Source organism: Gopherus flavomarginatus, chromosome 18 (genome assembly GCF_025201925.1).
Source record: "Gopherus flavomarginatus isolate rGopFla2 chromosome 18, rGopFla2.mat.asm, whole genome shotgun sequence".
Lineage (NCBI taxonomy): Eukaryota > Metazoa > Chordata > Testudines > Testudinidae > Gopherus > Gopherus flavomarginatus.
In genome coordinates this window covers 5,962,632-5,981,030 of record NC_066634.1, presented here as the reverse complement: position 1 = coordinate 5,981,030, position 18,399 = coordinate 5,962,632, and the positions used below count along the sequence as shown (strand labels likewise).

Sequence of the window (18,399 nt, the reverse complement as noted above, 5' to 3'; positions counted from 1 at the left end):
TAGGAGCGGGCCCGTGCTGAGCGGTCGTACCAGACCTTCTGCCTCCCTTGGGCCCTCGCTAGGTTTCCCCTGGCCAAGCCCATGAGCTCCACGAGCTTTTCCTGGAAAGCCAGTACATACTCCACCACTGATTCTCCACTGGGAGAGGCCTTTCCCTCCCACTCGGCCCTTATCATGTCCAGGGGTCCCCTCACCTTCCTCTCGTACAGCAACTCAAAAGGGGACAAACCTGTGGATTCCTGGGGCACTTCCCTGTATGCGAACAGCAGATGGGACAAATACTTGTCCCAGTCTTGTGGGTTCTGGTCCATGAAGGTTTTCAGCATCATCTTTAGGGTCCCATTGAACCTCTCCACCAGGCCGTTGGACTCAGGGTGCTATGCTGAGGCCCAGGTGTGTTGGACCCCACACTTCTCCCACAAGCACTGGAGCAGGGTTGACATAAAGTTAGACCCCTGGTCTGTAAGGACCTCCTTGGGGAACCCCACTCTGCTGAAAATGGTCAGCAGCGCGTCTGCCATGGTGTCTGCCTTGATAGACACCACCTCGGGGTAGTGCGTAGCGAAATCTACCACCACCAGGATGTATTTCTTCCCTGACCGGTCACCCTGCTGGGGGGGCCCACCTTCTGGAAAGGCTCCTCTATGATGGGCAAAGGTCTCAGCAGGGCTTTACACTTATCCTGGGCCTTCCCCAACCTCTGGCAGGGGTCACAGGACCTGCAATACTGTCGGACGGCCTCAAAGACCCCAGGCCAGTAAAAGTTCTGCAGCAGACTCTGCCTAGTACCCCGGATGCCCTGATGCCCCGAAAGGGGGATATCATGGGCCAGGTACAACAGTTTGTCACGGTACCTCTCAGGAACCACCAACTTTCCAAGCTTCAGTTTACCCTGAACCAGCCCATTCCCAGTAGAGGAATCCCTTCTCCCACAAGAATCGCTCCTGGCAGTCCTCCCCCTGGGATCCTGCACCGCCGTGGCCAGCCAGGGCCCTCAGTTTCTCCAAGGAGGGATCCACCCTCAGCTCAGTTTGGAGTTCAGCTGCTGGATTTGAGGATACAGCCCTGGCTGGTGGTGCCTCAGTTTCCCCATCTTGGGACGAAGGCTCCGGCCCAGCCCTGTCGAGCCTTACCCTTGGTGTTTCAGTCCCCTGCCATGTGAGATCCCGCATCCCTCGCTGCCTCTGGCTTTGGCTCCGGGTAAGGACCAGGGCACTCTGAGTGCCATCTGGCCAGTTCTCCAAGCCATTACCCATTAGCACCTCGGTAGGCAGGTGATCGTGCACCCCGACCTTTTTGGGTCCCTCCTTAGCCCCCCATCTGCTGTCCACAAACTCATCTGCCAGTGCACCTGCACTGCACAAATCTTTGGGCTTCCGGTCACCACATCTTAAGGTCTGGAGGGCAGATGTCAAACAGCTGCTCCAACCCCACCAGGTTATATACGTCCTCTGCGGTAGTGGCCCCTGTGCCCTTCCCCCACTTGCGGAGATATTCTCCCAGCAGGTTGGCGACCTCCTTTTAAGTGGCACCTGAGGTCTTGCGTACACCCCAGAATCGTTTCCTGTACACCTTGGGGGTCAGTTCAAACTTCAGCAGCAAAGCCTGTTTGAACAGGTCGTAGTGTAGCTAAATCTCTGTATTAAGCATCTTTACATAACTTTGATATGATTTTGTATTAGGCCTCTTCGCATAACCCTGTATTAAGTTATTTTGTATAGCCCTGTATTAAGCGATTTTCATACAACTTTGTATCAAGTCCTTTGCTATAGGAACTTTGTATCAGGTCCCTATATAGAAAACTTTGTGTTAAGTCTTGGTATAATGTTACAGCCCCTATGGATAGTTAAAGTAGAAGAAAAATGTATTTTTGCTAGGAGTAGAATAAGATCTTCCCCCCCCCCTTCCTTAATCAATTGCCCTGTTGAATGAACGAGGGGTGAGGCAGCACCTCCAGACAGTTGCAGCCCTTGGAGAGGGGCTGGGAGCGAGACCCAAGGACAATAAAAGGTGCCAAGTGGGCTTGTTAAAGACGAGCAGACATATTGACAGTCTGGGGGTTACAAGCCAGCACCTTCTTTTGGAAACAGCCTCTTTGCAGCATTGGGACAACACCCAGAAGGAAGCAACACAAAGGACCAAGGGACACAGACACAGATTTTGAACCTGGAGCAGATTTGCATGAGAGGGGAGCTGCCATAAATGGGAGGTGTCTTGCAGAGGACTCCGGATCTCGTCTTGTCAACATGGGAGCATCGATTCGGATCGGCAGAAGCCCGGCTCCACCCCTCCCCCATCTAACTCACTTGGCCAGTGCAGTTAGGGGGAGCAACTAATTGTTAACAACAACAAAACGGAGTGTGCTTGTGTGTGTGTATGTGTGATATGTGTAATATGTATATGATACAGCGTTAATTAATACATGTATTACTAATAAATGTGGCATTTTGTCCTGCTTTTCCTTCCTACAAAGCTCCGTGAGGGGGAAACTGAGGCATAGAGGGAGCAGTGACACAGCCAGGGTCACCTAGCAGGTCAGTGGCAGAGCTGGGTGTCCTGACTCCTATGTGAGCACCTGATCTGCTGCCCTCTGGTGCCTCCAGCTCAGGTCTGTCCTTGGAGAATGCAGCTGTGTGTATCTGCTTTGGCATTGGTGTACTATTGGGTGTCTGGGCGCCCGCCCACTGCTAAAGGATCCCCCCCCAGCCTAAGGGGAGGAACCACAGGACCACAGAACCCACTGATTATGGGGGACAACTAATAAAAGAACAGGGACAGGAGTGCAGTCAAAGGGTCATAAGAAGGGAACCTGACGGGGACACCGAGCAGAGAACCCCGGACAGCGCCCACTGCTCCTCGAAGGCGTCAAGGGAGCCAGTGGACGCCACCCAGAGGAACTCCGCCCGGATACATGAATAGACCATGGATTGGAAACAAGCCCCACAGTCACCAGAATCCCCATCGGCCAACCTCCTCTCCCTGGTTGCGTGGATGGCCTTTTTAGCCAGGGCGAGGAGAAGGTTAACCAGGAGGTTCCGCAACTTTGTGGGGCCACGGATAGGGAGTGTATAGAGAAGGAGGTGAGGGGAAAAGTGCAGCCAGAAACACAACAGGAGATTGGTGAGGAACCGGTATAGGGGCTGCAACCTGGCGCACTCTAAGTAGACGTGCGCCAGGGTCTCCCTCATGCCGCAGAAGGGGCTTTGGCATTGGTGTGGGGCAGATTTACCTGTGTATTTACCCCCGTCAGTCCCTCGCCCACTCACCTCTGGCCAACCTCTCCAGTGGTGTCCCTTGCCCCCCCGGCCCGACAGGCCCCCTTGTCCTCTCCCATCCAACCCACTCCCAGGTGTGTCCTTTGCACCCCCAGCTCTGGCCAGCCCCCAGATGAGCCCCTTGCCCCCCTGCTAAATCCAGCCCTCTTCAACTGGGCACCTTGGTCTCCCCTGCTAAATCTAGCTTCTGCCAGCAGAGTCCCTTGCCCCACATCTCTATCTAGCCCCCCAAAGTGAAATCTTATCCCCCCCAGCTGGGCCCCTAACACCCACCCCCACTAAATGCAGTTCCGCCTTTCCCCCAGCCAGCCGCCCATTTGCATTTAAAGAGCTGGCCTATAGTAAGCTGGTGCCTGTGATTCCAGCAGCAGGGGGCGCCCCAAAGGGGCTGTGGGCTTGATTTTCGGGTGTCCCCTTTCCCACCAGAGTCACTAGGCAGCTTGCTCCAGGCATGGCCAGACATTTGGGGGTGGATGGCATGCAGCGTTCCAAAGCTCCCCCCAAATTTGGGGGAGGGGCCATGGAGTGGAGTGTTCTCGCTGGACCCCTCTGCGCCAGGTGCTGTCTGAATCTCATGGAGGAGGCAGACCCTGCCCCAAGTGCAGGGGAGAACAGCAGGGGGACAGCCGGTCCCACCTGCCCATAATTAATAAGCCCTGGGACCACAAAATGATGAGAAGCCCACTAGACCCTGCTCCCTTCCCAGAACTGGGGAGAGAATCCAGGAATCCTGGCTCCCCGCACCCCCTGCTTTGGTCACTAGACCCCACACCCCTCCCAGAACTGGGGAGAGAACCCAGGAATCCTGGCTCCCAGCCCCCCTGGTCACTAGACCCCACACCCCTCCCAGAACTGGGGAGAGAACCCAGGAATCCTGGCTCCCCGCACCCCTCCCAGAATGGGGAGAGAACCCAGGAATCCTGGCTCCCAGCCCCCCTGCTCTGGTCACTAGACCCCACACCCCTCCCAGAACTGGGGAGAGAACCCAGGAATCCTGGCTCCCAGCCCCCCATGCTCTGACCACTAGACCCCACTCCCTGCCCAGAGCTGGGGAGAGAACCCAGGAGCTCTGTTCAGTATGACCCCATCCTTCCTCCTTCCATGTCGGATGGATTCAGCTGCCCTCTCCGAAATACCAGCCTCTCACCCTGGAGAACTCCCCTGGGATAGGTGGGGGGTTCCTGAGCTCCAGAGGGGATTCTGGGCCATGGCACAGAAAGGGGGGGGCAGTGTGTCCCTTGATAGGGATGGTCTGGGCCTAGCCATGCCCTGGCTGTTCACAGCCTCAGTTAATCTTCGCTCCAGCCCCTTTCAGTTAGGGTGACCAGATGTCCAGATTTTCGGGTCTTTTTCTTATATAGGTTCCTATTACCCCCCACCCCATCCCGATTTTTCACACTTGCTGTCTGGTCACCCTACTTTCAGTGGGCCTCTCTCCTCCCTGCTCCCCTGGCCCCACAAGGGGAGGAGGGGCCAATAGCCCCCGTTAAGGACAGAGGATCAAACCAATGCACCCATCTAGCCTGGTATTATGCCAGCTTGGCACGAGATCACATCCATGGGCCCTCTCTGTGCCAGGCGTGGGGTCCCTGTAAAAACAGCCCTGCTCCTGACCCCAGAGGGGCCACATCTCAGTGCCAGGCCCCATCTTAACAGCTCCTGCCCCATAGGGGCCATGTCTAGCACCAGGTGAGGGCTCTGTGTATAAACAGCCCCCAGGTCCCACCCCAGAGGGGCCACATCTCAGCCCCATGCGAAGGGTTCCTGTACAAAGGCCCCCACCCCAGAAGTGGTCGCATTTCTGCATCGGGTGAGGGGTTCCTGTATAACCAGCCCCTGCACCCCACCCTACTCCAGAGGCAGCTACTTTTAGGCCGAAAGGAAATGAAAGATTTTGATAAATAAATGAGACACAGGCCTTGATTTATTCCAAATTTTCTTCTTTTTTAATTTAAATTCTATTAATAAATTGATTTTTTTGTAGATTTTTTTTCTTTTCTCTTTTTTTTTTTAAACATAGAGAGGGCATGAAAGAACAGGCACAGTGGAGAAGAGAGTTTGTTACACTGAATAGAAAGGGACATCCCGGCCACGCTGCCGCGTACAGCCCCTTGCACTCACGCACACATACAGGCCTGGCAGCTCAGGGCCGCAGTAGGGGGAGGGAAAATCAACCCCCCAAAACAGGGAGCGAAGTGAATCAATGACAATCCCCGTGAGGGGGTGGGATGGGGGACCCAATCTGGCACTTTCATTGGTGCCAGGTGGGGGCAGACAGAGTAGGAACCCGATTGCCCTTGGCATGGGGGGTGCTCCCGCCCTGCTGAGGCGAGGGTGGTGTCGGCAGGCAATGGAGCAGGGCGGGGAGGGAACATGGGGGTCAGGTTTGGTCTCTAAGCAATATGGGATGTGTCGGGGGGGGGGATCTGAACATGGAACGGATCAAAGGGGGGAGTTCAGGGCAAGGCCGGCAGGTTGGGTCCAGAATCGGGACCCCAAGTTGGAGACGTAGGCAGGGCAGCTCTTGGCCAATCAGCACAGCTCCCTGCAGCCTGTTTGGCCAATCAGGTCGGCGCAGCTGCCCCCCTCACCCCAATTTTAACAGCACTGTAGAACCTAGGGGTGAAATTGACAATCTGGGTCATGATCAGAGCTGGTTCCCCCAAGAGAGGAAAGGCCCCGGGCCCCATTCCCCGCCCCCCTGAGCCTGCCAGTCCCTGCCCAGGGCCAGGTGGGAGCCAGCGCCCCCTAGAGGGGAGAAACCCTGTTTCCCCGCCCCCCTGCGCCAGCCAGTCCATGGGGTTCAGATCAGAGCAGGCTCCCCCTAGAAGGGAAAGGCCTCATGTCCCATCCCCCACCCAGCCAAGTCACAGAGCTCTGCTCAGGCCTAATTTTTAGGCGTGAAATAGACGCAAGTCCAAGAGGGGTCAAATTGTTTCCCAGTCTGACCCCACCCCTTCCTCCAGTGCCAGCTCCTGCCCGGGGGGCCAGCCCCCCTCCCCCTCCTATGGCCCATTCCCACAACCCAGCCAGACCGACCTCACGGGCAGGAGAGCCGGGCGTTTTCCTACCTGACCCGACTCCTGGAGTCTGGTCCAGCCAGCCCCGCCCCAGCCACGTCACCAGAACCCCGTGAGCCACAAGAAAGCACCCAGCTCGTGGCCCCTTGTGCTAGCCTCCCCCCCCCGCCCCGGCTAGCCCAGCCCAGCCCCTGCTATCCCAGCCCTCCTACCCCAGGGCAGGGGTGTGGGAATGGGCCTCTCAGAGCCACACCCCGATGCCAACCTCCCCAATGGCCCAGCAGCTCAGCTGCTCCCATGGGCAGGCCTGGGATAGGAGTGGGAGGCATAGCCCCCTCCCAGAACCGAGACCCACACCTTGCTCCGCCCCATGACACTCAACCCCGCTCTGCCAGTGGGGAGGAAAAATGGAATGTCCCCAAGGCCCCCGAGAGGGCAAACAGAACCCAGGAGAACCCACCCGCTCTAACCATTAGACTCCGCTCCTGTCCCAGAGCCGGGGAGAGAACCCAGGCGTCCTGGCTCCCTGGCTGTGCCAAGACCAGCAGGTGGTGTGCACAAAAAGGGAAGAACGAAGCCATTCATCACGCGTTGGGGTGGAGAGATTCGGTGACCACAGGGCACTGGCAGAGGAATGAGATAGAAGGAAAGAGCTGGAGCTGGAGCGGCAGGAGTGTGGAGGTCGATGGTAGCGGGGGGCCTGTTGGAGCAGGGCAGGGTCCCACCCGTGTTTGAAGCAATAGAGGGTGGCGGCAGTGCCAGGGGTGATGGTGGTGGAAGTGGGATCACGTGCGGTCGGGGTGGGATATGACATTACTCCCAGAAGTGATAGGTGACGGGCAGCAGTGCGGGATAGGGCCCTAGTCCCATCATTGCTTGAAGCAAGAAGTGATCTGGGGGGCAATATTTGTGGTAGCAGTGGGAGGAAGTGTCCTGAGGGGCAGTAGTGTGTTGGGGGGGGGTATCCCATTGCTGCCTGAGGTGATGGGCAGCAGGGACTGGGTACATATTTGTGTCAGCCATGGGATAGGGTGGTTCGAGGGGCCCCGGGGGGGCGGCGTTGGTGTCAGTAGTGGGATAGGATGGTTCGAGGGGGTCTCAGGTGTTTGGTGTTAGCAGTGTGATAGGCAGGTTCGTGGAGTGACAGATGCTGGGGGTGGGGGCAGTATTGGTGAGATAGGCCAGTTCAGGAGAGTCTTGAGGGACAGCGTGGGAATAGGCCAATTCACGGGATCACAGATCCCAGGGGATGGAGGCGGCCGCAGTGGCAGTAGTGGAATAGGACGGTTTGAGGGAGTCCCAGGGCAGTGTTGGTATCAGCAGCGGGATAGGGTGGCTTGAGGGCGTCCCAGGGGGCAGCGCTGGTGTCAGCGGTGGGATAGGGCGGTTTGCAGAGTGATGGGTCCCGGGGTGGGGGGGCAGCAGGGGGCCCCATCACCGCTTGAAGCGGTAGGTGATGGGCAGCAGCAGCTTGCTCTTCTTGAGGGCCTGCACCTTCTTGAGGGTCTCGTCGTCCAGCGCCAGGAAGCAGCGACGCGAGTACTCCAGCAGCCGCTCCTTGGACGGGTCGAACTCGCCCACCTCGGCCAGCTTCTCGGGCGCCACAATGAGCAGCTCGGCGATGGGTGTGGTCAGCGCCACTGTGTTGCGATCCACCCGGTGGTGCTCGAAGGCCCGGCTCATGCTCTTCAGCTTCTGGAAGGTGTTGAGGATCTTCTTGTAGCGGCATAGCACCCCGTCAGCGTCCTTGACTGCCGGGCGGGCCACAGCAAGGGCGAGAAGGATGGGAGGCATGGGGAGATGGGGGGGGGAAGGGATGGAGGGGGACAGAGGAAAGGTGTGGGGCAGAAAGGCCCAGGGGAGAAGAGCCTGTTCATTCCTTTCCTTCAACACAGACTCCCCCCTGGCCCCCTCAGGAGGATTTGCCCCCACTCCAAAGCCCCCTGCGCCCCCAAAGCCCCTCATAGTGAGTCCTCCCTCCACATGCCCCTCCACCCCACCCATGCCAGACCCCTCACTCCCACAGTCCCCCTCCTCTTCCCCACTCCACATCCTACAGCCCCCCGCCTCCTCCTTGCTCCTCACACCATGGCACACACCCACCCCACACCTCCCTCCTCCCCACACCCCACCCCACAGCCCTCCTCCTCCCGGGCCACCCGGGGCGGGAGACCAGCCCTGCTGCCCAAGCGACTGGGGCAGTGACCCCTGCAGGCCCCCACTCACCTCGCTGGCGTTCGCGGGCCTTGGGCTTGCCGAAGCGCCGCCGGCTCACCCCCCCCTTCTGCTTCTGCTTCTTGCGCTCTGTGGAGCCGCCCTGCTCCGAGGCGGCGCTGAGCGAGGACGCCAGGCTTTCGTTGTCTGTGGCATCGCCGGGCCGGCTCTCGGCCGCCTCCGCCCGCCGCGGGGGCGGCTTGCTGCGGCAGTGATCTTCTGGGGGGTGGGCAGAGACTGGGTTCCAGTATGCACCTCACTGGGGCCCCCTGCCCTGCTGTGTCAGTGACCCTCTGCCCCCCTCAAAGCTCTTCTGGCTGCTGGCTGGGGGACACAGCGCCCCCTAGGGGCTGCCCATGGGAGGGATAAAAGCCCTACCACACATGCTGCCCAGGGAGCTGCCCTTCTAGAGCAGGGAGGTGGGACCCGGGATTGGGTCAAATGGGGACATGGGGCCTGTTCCCCCAACTAGTGCCCCAACATGCCCACCTCTGACTCCTAAAGTCACAACAAGGGGCAGGGACCCAGGCGTCCTGGCTCCCAGCCCCCTGTGTTCTAACCACTGGGCCCCACTCCCCTTCCAGCGTCGGGGAAGGAACTCAGGCATCCAGGCTCCCAGCCCCGTGTTCTACCCACTGGGCCCCACTCCCCTCCCACCGCCAGGGAAGGGACCCAGGCGTCCTGCCCGGCTCACCGGTGTCCACCTTGGTGGAGGAGATGAACTTGTCGAGCTGACAGCGCAGAAAGTCCCGTTCCTCCTCCAGGTCCTCGATGCGCTTCTGCAGCCAGGAGTTGCGCTCCAGGGCCATGTGCAGCTGGGTCTTCATGCTGCTCATCAGCGCCAGGGCGGGCGGGGGCGGCTCCGGCAGCTCTGTGTGGGGAGAGGGTGTGGGCAGGGGGCACCAACACCTGACCCCCTATGGGGCCCTGACCCCCCCCAACGTCTGCCCCCTCCCCTGGGACAGGACCCTGCCCCCCCCAGCATCTTCCTCCCAATGGGGCCCTGCCCCCCTCGTTGCCCCCCAGCAACCTCTCCTCAGCTGAACCCCACCCCGAACCTAACACCTCCCATCTCCCCGCCCCCAGGTCCTGCCCTCCGGGGGTGAGAGTACAGGGGAGTCTCTGGGGATGGGGGCTATGAGGTAGAGGTGAGAAGGGGGGGGTCCATGGTGCGGGGGGGGGCTACCTTCAAAGTTGCTCTGGGGAGGGCTGAGGCTGTAGAAGATCTGGGGCTCTAGGTGGGGCGTCTCCTCGAAGGGGATGGAGATCTCGTAGGCCTCATCGTCCTTCTTCACTGCAGGGAAAGATGTGTCACGGGTGGATCCCAAAACCAGCTCCACTCCCTGCACAGCCTGGAACCCCCTCTCAACGGGGCAGGGACCCCTCCCCACAACAACCCCCCTCCATACCCTGGGATTCCCCTCCCCTCAGGGAAAGGTCACCCCAAAACCTGACTGCAAGTCACTGCTCCCCCCGCAGCTCCCCAACGGGCTCCCCTGCCCCTCCCCCACAGACACCCCCCACAGACTTGACATGCCCCAGCCCCCACAGCTCCCTTTCACCCCCAGAAGTCCCTCCCCCTTAGTCCCCCCCCCCGGCACCCGCTTCTCATCCCTATGACTCCCCAGCTCTATGGGGGCCTGGTTCCAGGGCGCCCCCTGCTGCCCACATCCTGCGTACTCGTCCGCCTCCGATTATTCCTCTCCGTCATTTTCCTTCCGTCCTGGCGCCCCGGCCTGGTGGGCCCCTGGCTGCCCCCTGGGCGCCGCACGGGGACGCTGGCGAGAGAGAGAAGGGAGGTTTTAACCCCGGGCAGCCACTACCCATCCCGGAGAGCTGCTACCCATAACCCCCCGGGGCAGTCGCCACCCGTAACCCCCTGGGCCACCTGCTACCCATAACTCCCCGGGACAGCCCCCACCCATAGCCCCACAGGGCCGCCACCACCCATAGCCCCCTCCCCGGCAACCGTACCCATAACCCCCCCCAGGACAGCCCCCACACATAACCCCTCAGGACAGTCGCCACCCATAACCCCCCGGGGTAGTCCTCATCCATAGCTCCACAGGGACATCGCCATCCATAACCCCCCCACCGGCAACCGCTACCCATAACTCCCCCCGGGACAGCCCTCACCCATAACCCCCCAGGGCACCCGCCACCCATAACCCCCCTCGGCAACCGCTACCCATAACTCCCCGGGACAGCCCCCACCCATAGCCCCACAGGGCCGCCACCACCCATAGCCTCCTCCCCGGAAACCGCTACCCATAACCCCCCCCAGGACAGCCCCCACACATAACCCCTCAGGACAGTCGCCACCCATAACCCCCCGGGGTAGTCCTCATCCATAGCCCCACAGGGACATCGCCATCCATAACCCTCCCCCACCGGCAACCGCTACCCATAACTCCCCCCGGGACAGCCCTCACCCATAACCCCCCAGGGCAGCTGCCACCCATAACCCCCCTCAGCAACCGCTACCCATAACCCCCCGGGGAGGCCGCCACCTGTAACCACCCGGGCCACCCGCCACCCATAACCCCCCAGGGCAGCTGCCACCCATAACCCCCCCCAGCAACCGCTACCCATAAACCCCTGGGGCAGCCCACACCCGTAACCACCCGGGCCACCCATAACCCCCTGAGGCAGCCGCCACCCATAACCCCCCTCGGCAACCGCTACCCATAACTCCCCCCGGGACAGCCCTCACCCATAACCCCCCAGGGCACCCGCCACCCATAACCCTCCAGGGCAGCTGCCACCCATAACCCCCACCCCCAGCAACCGCTACCCATAAACCCCTGGGGCAGCCCACACCCGTAACCACCCGGGCCACCCGCCACCCATAACCCACCCCCAGCAACCGCTACCCATAACTCCCCCCGGGACAGCCCTCACCCATAACCCCCCAGGGCAGCTGCCACCCATAACCCCCCTCGGCAACCGCTACCCATAACCCCCCGGGGCAGCCGCCACCTGTAACCACCTGGGCCACCCGCCACCCATAACCCTCCAGGGCAGCTGCCACCCATAACCCCCTCCAGCAACCGCTACCCATAAACCCCTGGGGCAGCCCACACCCGTAACCACCTGGGCCACCCATAACCCCCCAGGGCAACCACTACCCGCCCCAAAGAGCCCCTACCCACAACCCCCTAGGGCAGCCACTAACCATACCCCCCCCCCGGCAACCACTACCCATAACCCCCCCCGGGACAGCCCCCACCCACAACTCCCCAGGGCAGCCGCTACCCATAACCCCAGAGAGCCCCCAGCCATAACCTCCCGGGACACCCCCCATACTCCCAAAGGTCCCAGCATGCCGCCCATCCCCCATCACTGTATATATGCCCCCCCCTCCGGTGTGCCATCTCCCGCCCCGCAGGGCCTGCTCCATCTGTACCCACCGTGCCCCAGAGCTGACGGTAGCTGCCACAGGCTGGCTATGCCCCAAACCAGAACCAGGTGCCAATCACCCACCGGACTTGGGGAGATCCGGGGGGGAGAAGACACAGCCTGGCTCCCCACAGCAGGCGCCGTGATGGGAACGGCTGAGGTTGCCTGAGGGTGACCCCTCAGAGTCCCGGTGGGAGTTGCCCTTGGACCCTCTCTGCCGGTCAGCCAGGGACCTACCAGAGACGGACGGGCCGTGCGGCAGCCCAGCTCCGAACCCGTCCTGCGCCACCCGCCGGCCAGCCCTGGGGGAAGGAGAAGAGATGCACGCGGTCAGGTCGCTTCTCCGGGAGCAGGACTCGAACCCGCCACCCTCTGAGCCACGCAGACACTGCTGCATGGGATCATAGGGCAAGGCCAGGAGCAAAGCCAGTCTGGGGGGTTGTGAAAGGGAGGGGGAGGCTGCGGGTCAGGACTTCTGGGTTCTCTCCCCGGCTCTGGGAGGGGAGTGGGGTCTAGTGGTTACAGCAGGGGTGCAGGGGCTGGGAGCCAGGACTCCTGGGTTCTACTCTTCAGTTCAACACCTAGTCAGCAGTAAACTTCCCAGGAGGAGAGGCAATAGCTCCAGGCACCCTAGCCCCCTAAGCTGGAGGAGAATCCCCCTTCCACCATGGACTAAGTGTGCTACGACACGTGGATGAGCATGCGGAAACTCAGCTAGCAGAGTCACACACGCAACAACACACATTGTCAACCATTGTCCAGAACCCCCCAATTACCCTATCCCCCCCAACTCCTGGACCCCCAGAGATCAGCAAGAATTTTAGGACATGGGGGATGGGCATTTCCATCTTGAAGCAGCCCACATTACAGCCCCTTCCCCTACAAACACCCCCAAGTGTTTCTTCAGGCCCATGTTCCCCCCCGCCCCGAATTCATGCCCCCAGAGGCACCCAGTCCTGTGCATTAGATCCAGGGCCCCCCATAGACCCCCCAGCCCTGTAAATAAGATCCAGGCCCCCCTACAACCCCTCAGTCCCGTACATCAGATCCAGGCCCCCCCCGAAACCCCCAGTCCTATACATCAGATACAGCACCCCCAAAATCCTTTACATCAGATCCAGGGCCTCCCATAGCCCCCCAGTCCTGTACATAAGATCCAGGGCCCTCCATAGACCCCCCAGCCCTGTAAATAAGATCCAGGACCCCCCATAGCCTCCCAGTCCTGTACATCAGATCCAGGACCCCCCACAGTTCCCCAGTCCTGTATATCAGATCCAGGAGCCCCCATAGCCCCCCAGTTCTGTACATCAGATCCAGAGCCCCCAGTGCACCCCAGTCCTGGACATCAGATCCGGGACCCCCCACAATTCCCCAGTCCAGTATATCAGATCCAGGACCCCCCATAGTCCCCCAGTTCTGTACATCAGATCCAGGCCCCCCCAAACCGTCCAGTCCTGTACATCAGATCCAGGACCACCCATAGCCCCCCAGTCCCATACATCAGATCCAGCACCCCTCAGTGCCCCCCAGTCCTGTACATCAGATCCAGGACCCCCCACAGTTCCCCAGTCCTGTACAACAGATCCAGGACCCCTCATTGCCCCCCAGTCCTGGACATCAGATCCAGCCCCCTCCCCCCCCACAGTTCCCCAGCCCTGTACATCAGATCCAGGACCCCATACAGTTCCCCAATCCTGTACATCAGATCCAGGACCCCTCCTATATCCCCCCAGGCCTGTACATCAGATCCAGGCCCCCGCAAACTCCCCAGTCCCGTACATCAGATCCAGGACCGCGCACAGTTTCCCAGTCCCATACATCAGATCCAATACCCCCCAGTGCTCCCCAGTCCTGTACATCAGATCCAGGGGCCCCCATAGCCCCCCAGTCCCGTACATCAGATCCAGGCCCCCTCCAAATCCCCCAGGCCTGTACATCAGATCCAGCACCCTCCAGTGCCCCCCAGTCCTCTACATCAGATCCAGGCCTCCCCCTACAAAACCCCCAGTCCTGTACATCAGATCCAGAACCCCCCAGCCCTGTACATCAGATCTAGGACCCCGCACAGTTCCCCAGTCCTGGACATCAGATCCAGGACCCCCCATTGCCCCCCAGTCCCATACATTAGATCCAAGGCCCCCCACAGGCCCTCAGTCCCGTACATCAGATTCAGGACCCCCATAACCCCCCAGTCTTGTACATCAGATCCAGCACCCCCCATAACCCCCAGTCCTATTCATCAGATCCAGGACCCCCCACAGTTCCTCAGTCCTGGACATCAGATCCAGAGCCCCTCAGTCCTGTACATCAGATCCAGGACCCCCTACAGTTCCCCAGTCCTGGACATCAGATCCAAGACCCCCCCATTGCTCCCCAGCCCTGTACATCAGATCCAGAGCCCCCCGGTCCTGTACATCAGATCCAGGACCCCCCACAGTTCCCCAGTCCTGGACATCAGAAGCATGCCCCCCATTGCCCCCCAGTCCCGTACATTAGATCCAAGGCCCCCCACAGCCCCCCAATCCCATACATCAGATCCAGGGCCCCCATAAACCCCTCAGTCCTGGACATCAGATCCAGGACCCCCACAGTTCCCAGTCCCGTACATCAGATCCAGGACTCCCGCATAGCCCCCCAGTCCTGTACATCAGATCCAGGCCCCCCCACAATTTCGCAGTCCCAGACATCAAATCCAGCACCCGCCAGTGCTCCCCAGTCCTGTACATCAGATTCAGGGCTCCCCATAGCCTCCCAGTCCCGAACATCAGATCCAGGCTCCACCAAATCCCCCAGGCCTGTACATCAGATCCAAGACCTCTCAAGCCCCCTAGTCCCGTACATCAGATCCAGCACTCCCTAGTGCCCCCCAGTCCTGTACATCAGATCCAGGACCCCCCACAGTTCCCCAGTCCTGGACATCAGATGTAGGGCCCCCCATTTCCCCCCAGTCCCGTACATTAGATCCAAGGCCCCCCACAGCCTCCCAGACCCGTACATCAGATCCAGGGCCCCCATAACCCCCTAGTCCTGTACCTCAGATAAAGCATCCCCCAGTCCTGTATATCAGATCCAGGGCCCCCATAACCCCCTAGTCCTGTACCTCAGATCCAGCACCCTCCAGCACCCCCCAGTCCTGTACATCATATCCAGGACCCCCCACAGTTCTCCAGTCCTGGACATCAGATCCAGGGCCCCCCATTGCCATAATCATATCCAGGCCCCTGCAAACCCCCCAGTCCTGTTCATCACATCCAGGACCCCCCACAGTTCCCAGTCCCATACATCAGATCCAGCACCCCCCCAGTGTCCCCCAGTCCTGGACATCAGATCCAGGACCCCGCACAGTTCCCCAGTGCTGGACATCAGATGCAGGCCCCCCCATTGCCCCCCAGTCCTGTACAGCAGATGCAGGGCCCCCATAGCCCCCCAAACTTTCAGATCGACTCTAACCCCCGCCCCCCCTCGCCTAGAATCCTGATCCTAGCCCCGCCTGATTCCTTCGAGTGCCCCAAAATTGGGGGAAATCGCCCTAAAATATGGCTTCTGTGCCCCTCCCCCCGCCGCTGGGTGTTTTGCTGTGAAGCTGTAATTACTCGGCTGTTCCCAGCCTGGATTGTCGGGCGGGGTGGGGGTGCAAAGGAGATGGGGCCGGGGGGGGGATATAAAGTATCCCCCGATCCCCCCACCTCCCTAAAATGGATACAAAATAGACCCACAGCAGGGACTTTCCCCCCTGTCCCCAAGGCTGGATGTCCGGGGGGGGGGCTGCAAAGGGAGGGGGTGCACGGGGGTTCCTGGGGGGTCTGGGATCTGCAGAGAACAACCCCCCATCCCCACTCACCCAGATCTGCACGCGAACCCCCAGCAACCGGGCTGTCAAGCCAGCCCCCCCCTCCCCTGGCAGAGCCAGGGAGCGTCTGCAAAGCGCCGCCGGAGGTGGGGGGATCGCCCACGCACGCAGGGCAGAGACACGCGTGGGGGGGGGGCTGTGCCAGATAGAGCGGCAGGAAGCGACACACACTCCACTCAGGCCCAGCCTCTCCCCCAGCCACGGGTCCCCCCCAGCAACTTCCCCTGGGGAGCTGATGGGGGGGGGCAAGGCTTGAAGAGAGAGATCCAGACATCCCCATAGACACCCCTCTATCCTCACCAGGCACAGCCATCGGCCACCCCGAACCCAGGAGCGGCACCAGGGTTTTTGGCGCCCTAGGCGGGGTCTTTCCACGCTCCCGGTCTTCTGGGCACTTCGGTGGCGGGTCCCGGAGCGAGTGAAGGAACCACCGCAGAATTGCCGCTGAAGAACCGGAGCGCGGAAGGACCCCCCGCCGCCGAATTGCCACCGAGAGCGGCAAAATGCCGCCCCCCCCAAATCCTGGCACCCTAGGCGACCGCCTAGCTAGCCTAAATGGAAGAGCCGGCCCTGCCCCAACCCCCGCCATCTGCTAACCCCCAACTGTCCGCATCGTCCATCCACCCCCAACCACCTCCATCAGCCACTTCCAATCCCCTCCGTCATCCATCCATCCACCCCAATGCCCTCCACCAGTCACCCCCAAACCCCCTCCATCATCCATCCATCCCAACTCCCTCCATCAGCCATCCATCCACCCCAACTCCTTCCATCAGCCATCCCCAAACCCCCTCCATCGTCCATTCATCCCAACCCCCTCCATCATCCATCCACCAACCCGGTCCATCATCCATCCCAACCCCCTTCATCTGCCATCTCCCAACCCCCTCCATTATCCATCCATCCACCTCAACCTCCTCCGTCAGCCACTGCCAAACCCCCTCCATCATCCATCCCCTAAACCCCTCCATCAGCTACCACCAACCCCCCTCCATCATCCATCCATATATTCCCGCAACCCCCTCCATCTGCCATCTCCCAACCTGCTCCATCATCCATCCATCCATCCACCTCAACCCTCTCCATCAGCCACTGCCAACCCCCTCCACCATCCATCTCCCAAACCCCTCCATCAGCTACCACCAAACCCCCTCCGTCATCCATCCATATATCCACCCCAACCCCCTCCATCTGCCATCTCCCAACCCCCTCCATCCATCCAACCCCAACCCCCTCCATCGTCCATCCACCCCAACCCCCTCCATCATCCAGCCCCAACACCCTCCATCTGCCATCCCCAACCCCCTCCATCATCCATCCACCCCAACCCCCTCCATCATCCATCCCAACTCCCTTCATCAGTCACCCCTAAACCCCCTCCATCATCCATCCAGTCCAACCCCCTCCATCATCCATCCATCAACCCAACCCCAACCCCCTCCATCCACTCCAACCTCCTCCATCATCCTTCCACTCCAACCTCCTCCATCATTCATCCATCCACCCAACCCCAACCCCCTCCATCATCTATCCCCCAACCCCCTCCATCTGCCATCCAGCCCCCATCTCATCTAACCCAGAGATTCTCCATCCGCCCACACGGGGACGGGGGCTGTTTCTCGCTTCTCCCCCGCTTCCCATGTTACTTTCCTCCTCTGGAAAAGCGCGACTCTTTAGCGACGGCCCCTTCAGCGGCCCGCCCCTCCCCCGCCGCACTGTCAGGGAGCGAGGCGCAGTTCCCCAGTCGGATGAGAGGCGAAGGGAGAAGGGTCATGGGAGGGAGGGCCCATGGCTGGGGGGGCACAGGCTGCTATCACTCTCAGTGAGTTAATGTCTCGCAGCTTCTCCCTTGTGGGGGGGTCTCAGCTGCCTGCCCCCCTCAAAGGGAAAGCGGGGGAGGTGCCCCCCAGCCTGGGAGTTAGGGAGTATCTGCAAAGTGTGAGATTCTTTAGGGAGCAGCCCTGCCGGTGCTCCTCACTCCCGACCCGCAGCCCCTGCTAGCCTGGCCCTGGGATCCCCCCAGCTCTGAAGGTGCCCCTCACTCCCGACCCACAGCCCCTGCTAGCCCAGCACTGCCCCCTCCAGCCCTGCCAGTGCCCCTCATTCCCGACCCGCAGCCCCTGCTAGCCTAGCCCTGGGCTCCCCCCAGCCCTGCCAGTGCCCCTCACTTCCAACCCGCAGCCCCTGCTAGCCCAGCCCTGGGCTCCCCCCAGCCCTGCTGGTGCCCCTCACTCCTGACCCACAGCCTCTGCTAGCCCAGCCCTGGGCTCCCCCCAGCCCTGCCAGTGCCCCTCACTTCCAACCCGCAGCCCCTGCTAGCCCAGCCCTGGGCTCCCCCCAGCCCTGCCGGTGCCCCTCACTCCTGACCCACAGCCTCTGCTAGCCCAGCCCTGGGCTCCCCCCAGCCCTGCCGGTGCCCCTCACTTCTGACCCACAGCCTCTGTTAGCCCAGCCCTGGCTCCCCCCAGCCCTGCTGGTGCCCCTCACTCCCGCCCCACAGCCCCCTGCTAGTCCAGGCCAGGTCTGCCCCAAAGCACAATCCCCCAATATCTCTCTGGAACACACCTGCAATGCAAGGGCAAGAACCCCCCACCACATGCAGCCCGCCCCCCACCCCCACTGCCCTGGGGGACCCCAGTGA

At 61.1% G+C, this 18,399-nt stretch overlaps 1 protein-coding gene across 4 annotated transcripts; it reads right to left on the bottom strand.

Moving 5' to 3' along the window:
• Positions 1 to 6,463: 6,463 nt before the first annotated feature.
• CCDC106 (coiled-coil domain containing 106) lies at positions 6,464 to 15,797 on the bottom strand. 4 transcript variants are annotated; one of them, XM_050927566.1, is made up of 7 exons: positions 15,750 to 15,797; positions 12,146 to 12,210; positions 10,190 to 10,287; positions 9,696 to 9,803; positions 9,204 to 9,380; positions 8,522 to 8,725; positions 6,464 to 8,046 (listed from the first exon to the last, which is right to left on the bottom strand). In XM_050927566.1, the coding sequence occupies exons 3-7, from the start codon at positions 10,218 to 10,220 to the stop codon at positions 7,730 to 7,732; spliced, it is 837 nt and encodes a 278-aa protein (XP_050783523.1). In that variant the 5' UTR covers positions 10,221 to 10,287; positions 12,146 to 12,210; positions 15,750 to 15,797; the 3' UTR covers positions 6,464 to 7,729. The 4 variants fall into 4 exon arrangements, with proteins under 4 accessions (XP_050783523.1, XP_050783520.1, XP_050783522.1 ...); XM_050927563.1 differs by having other exon boundaries at positions 8,522 to 8,728; positions 15,750 to 15,793; XM_050927565.1 differs by lacking the exon at positions 12,146 to 12,210 and having other exon boundaries at positions 8,522 to 8,728; positions 15,750 to 15,779.
• Positions 15,798 to 18,399: the final 2,602 nt, after the last annotated feature.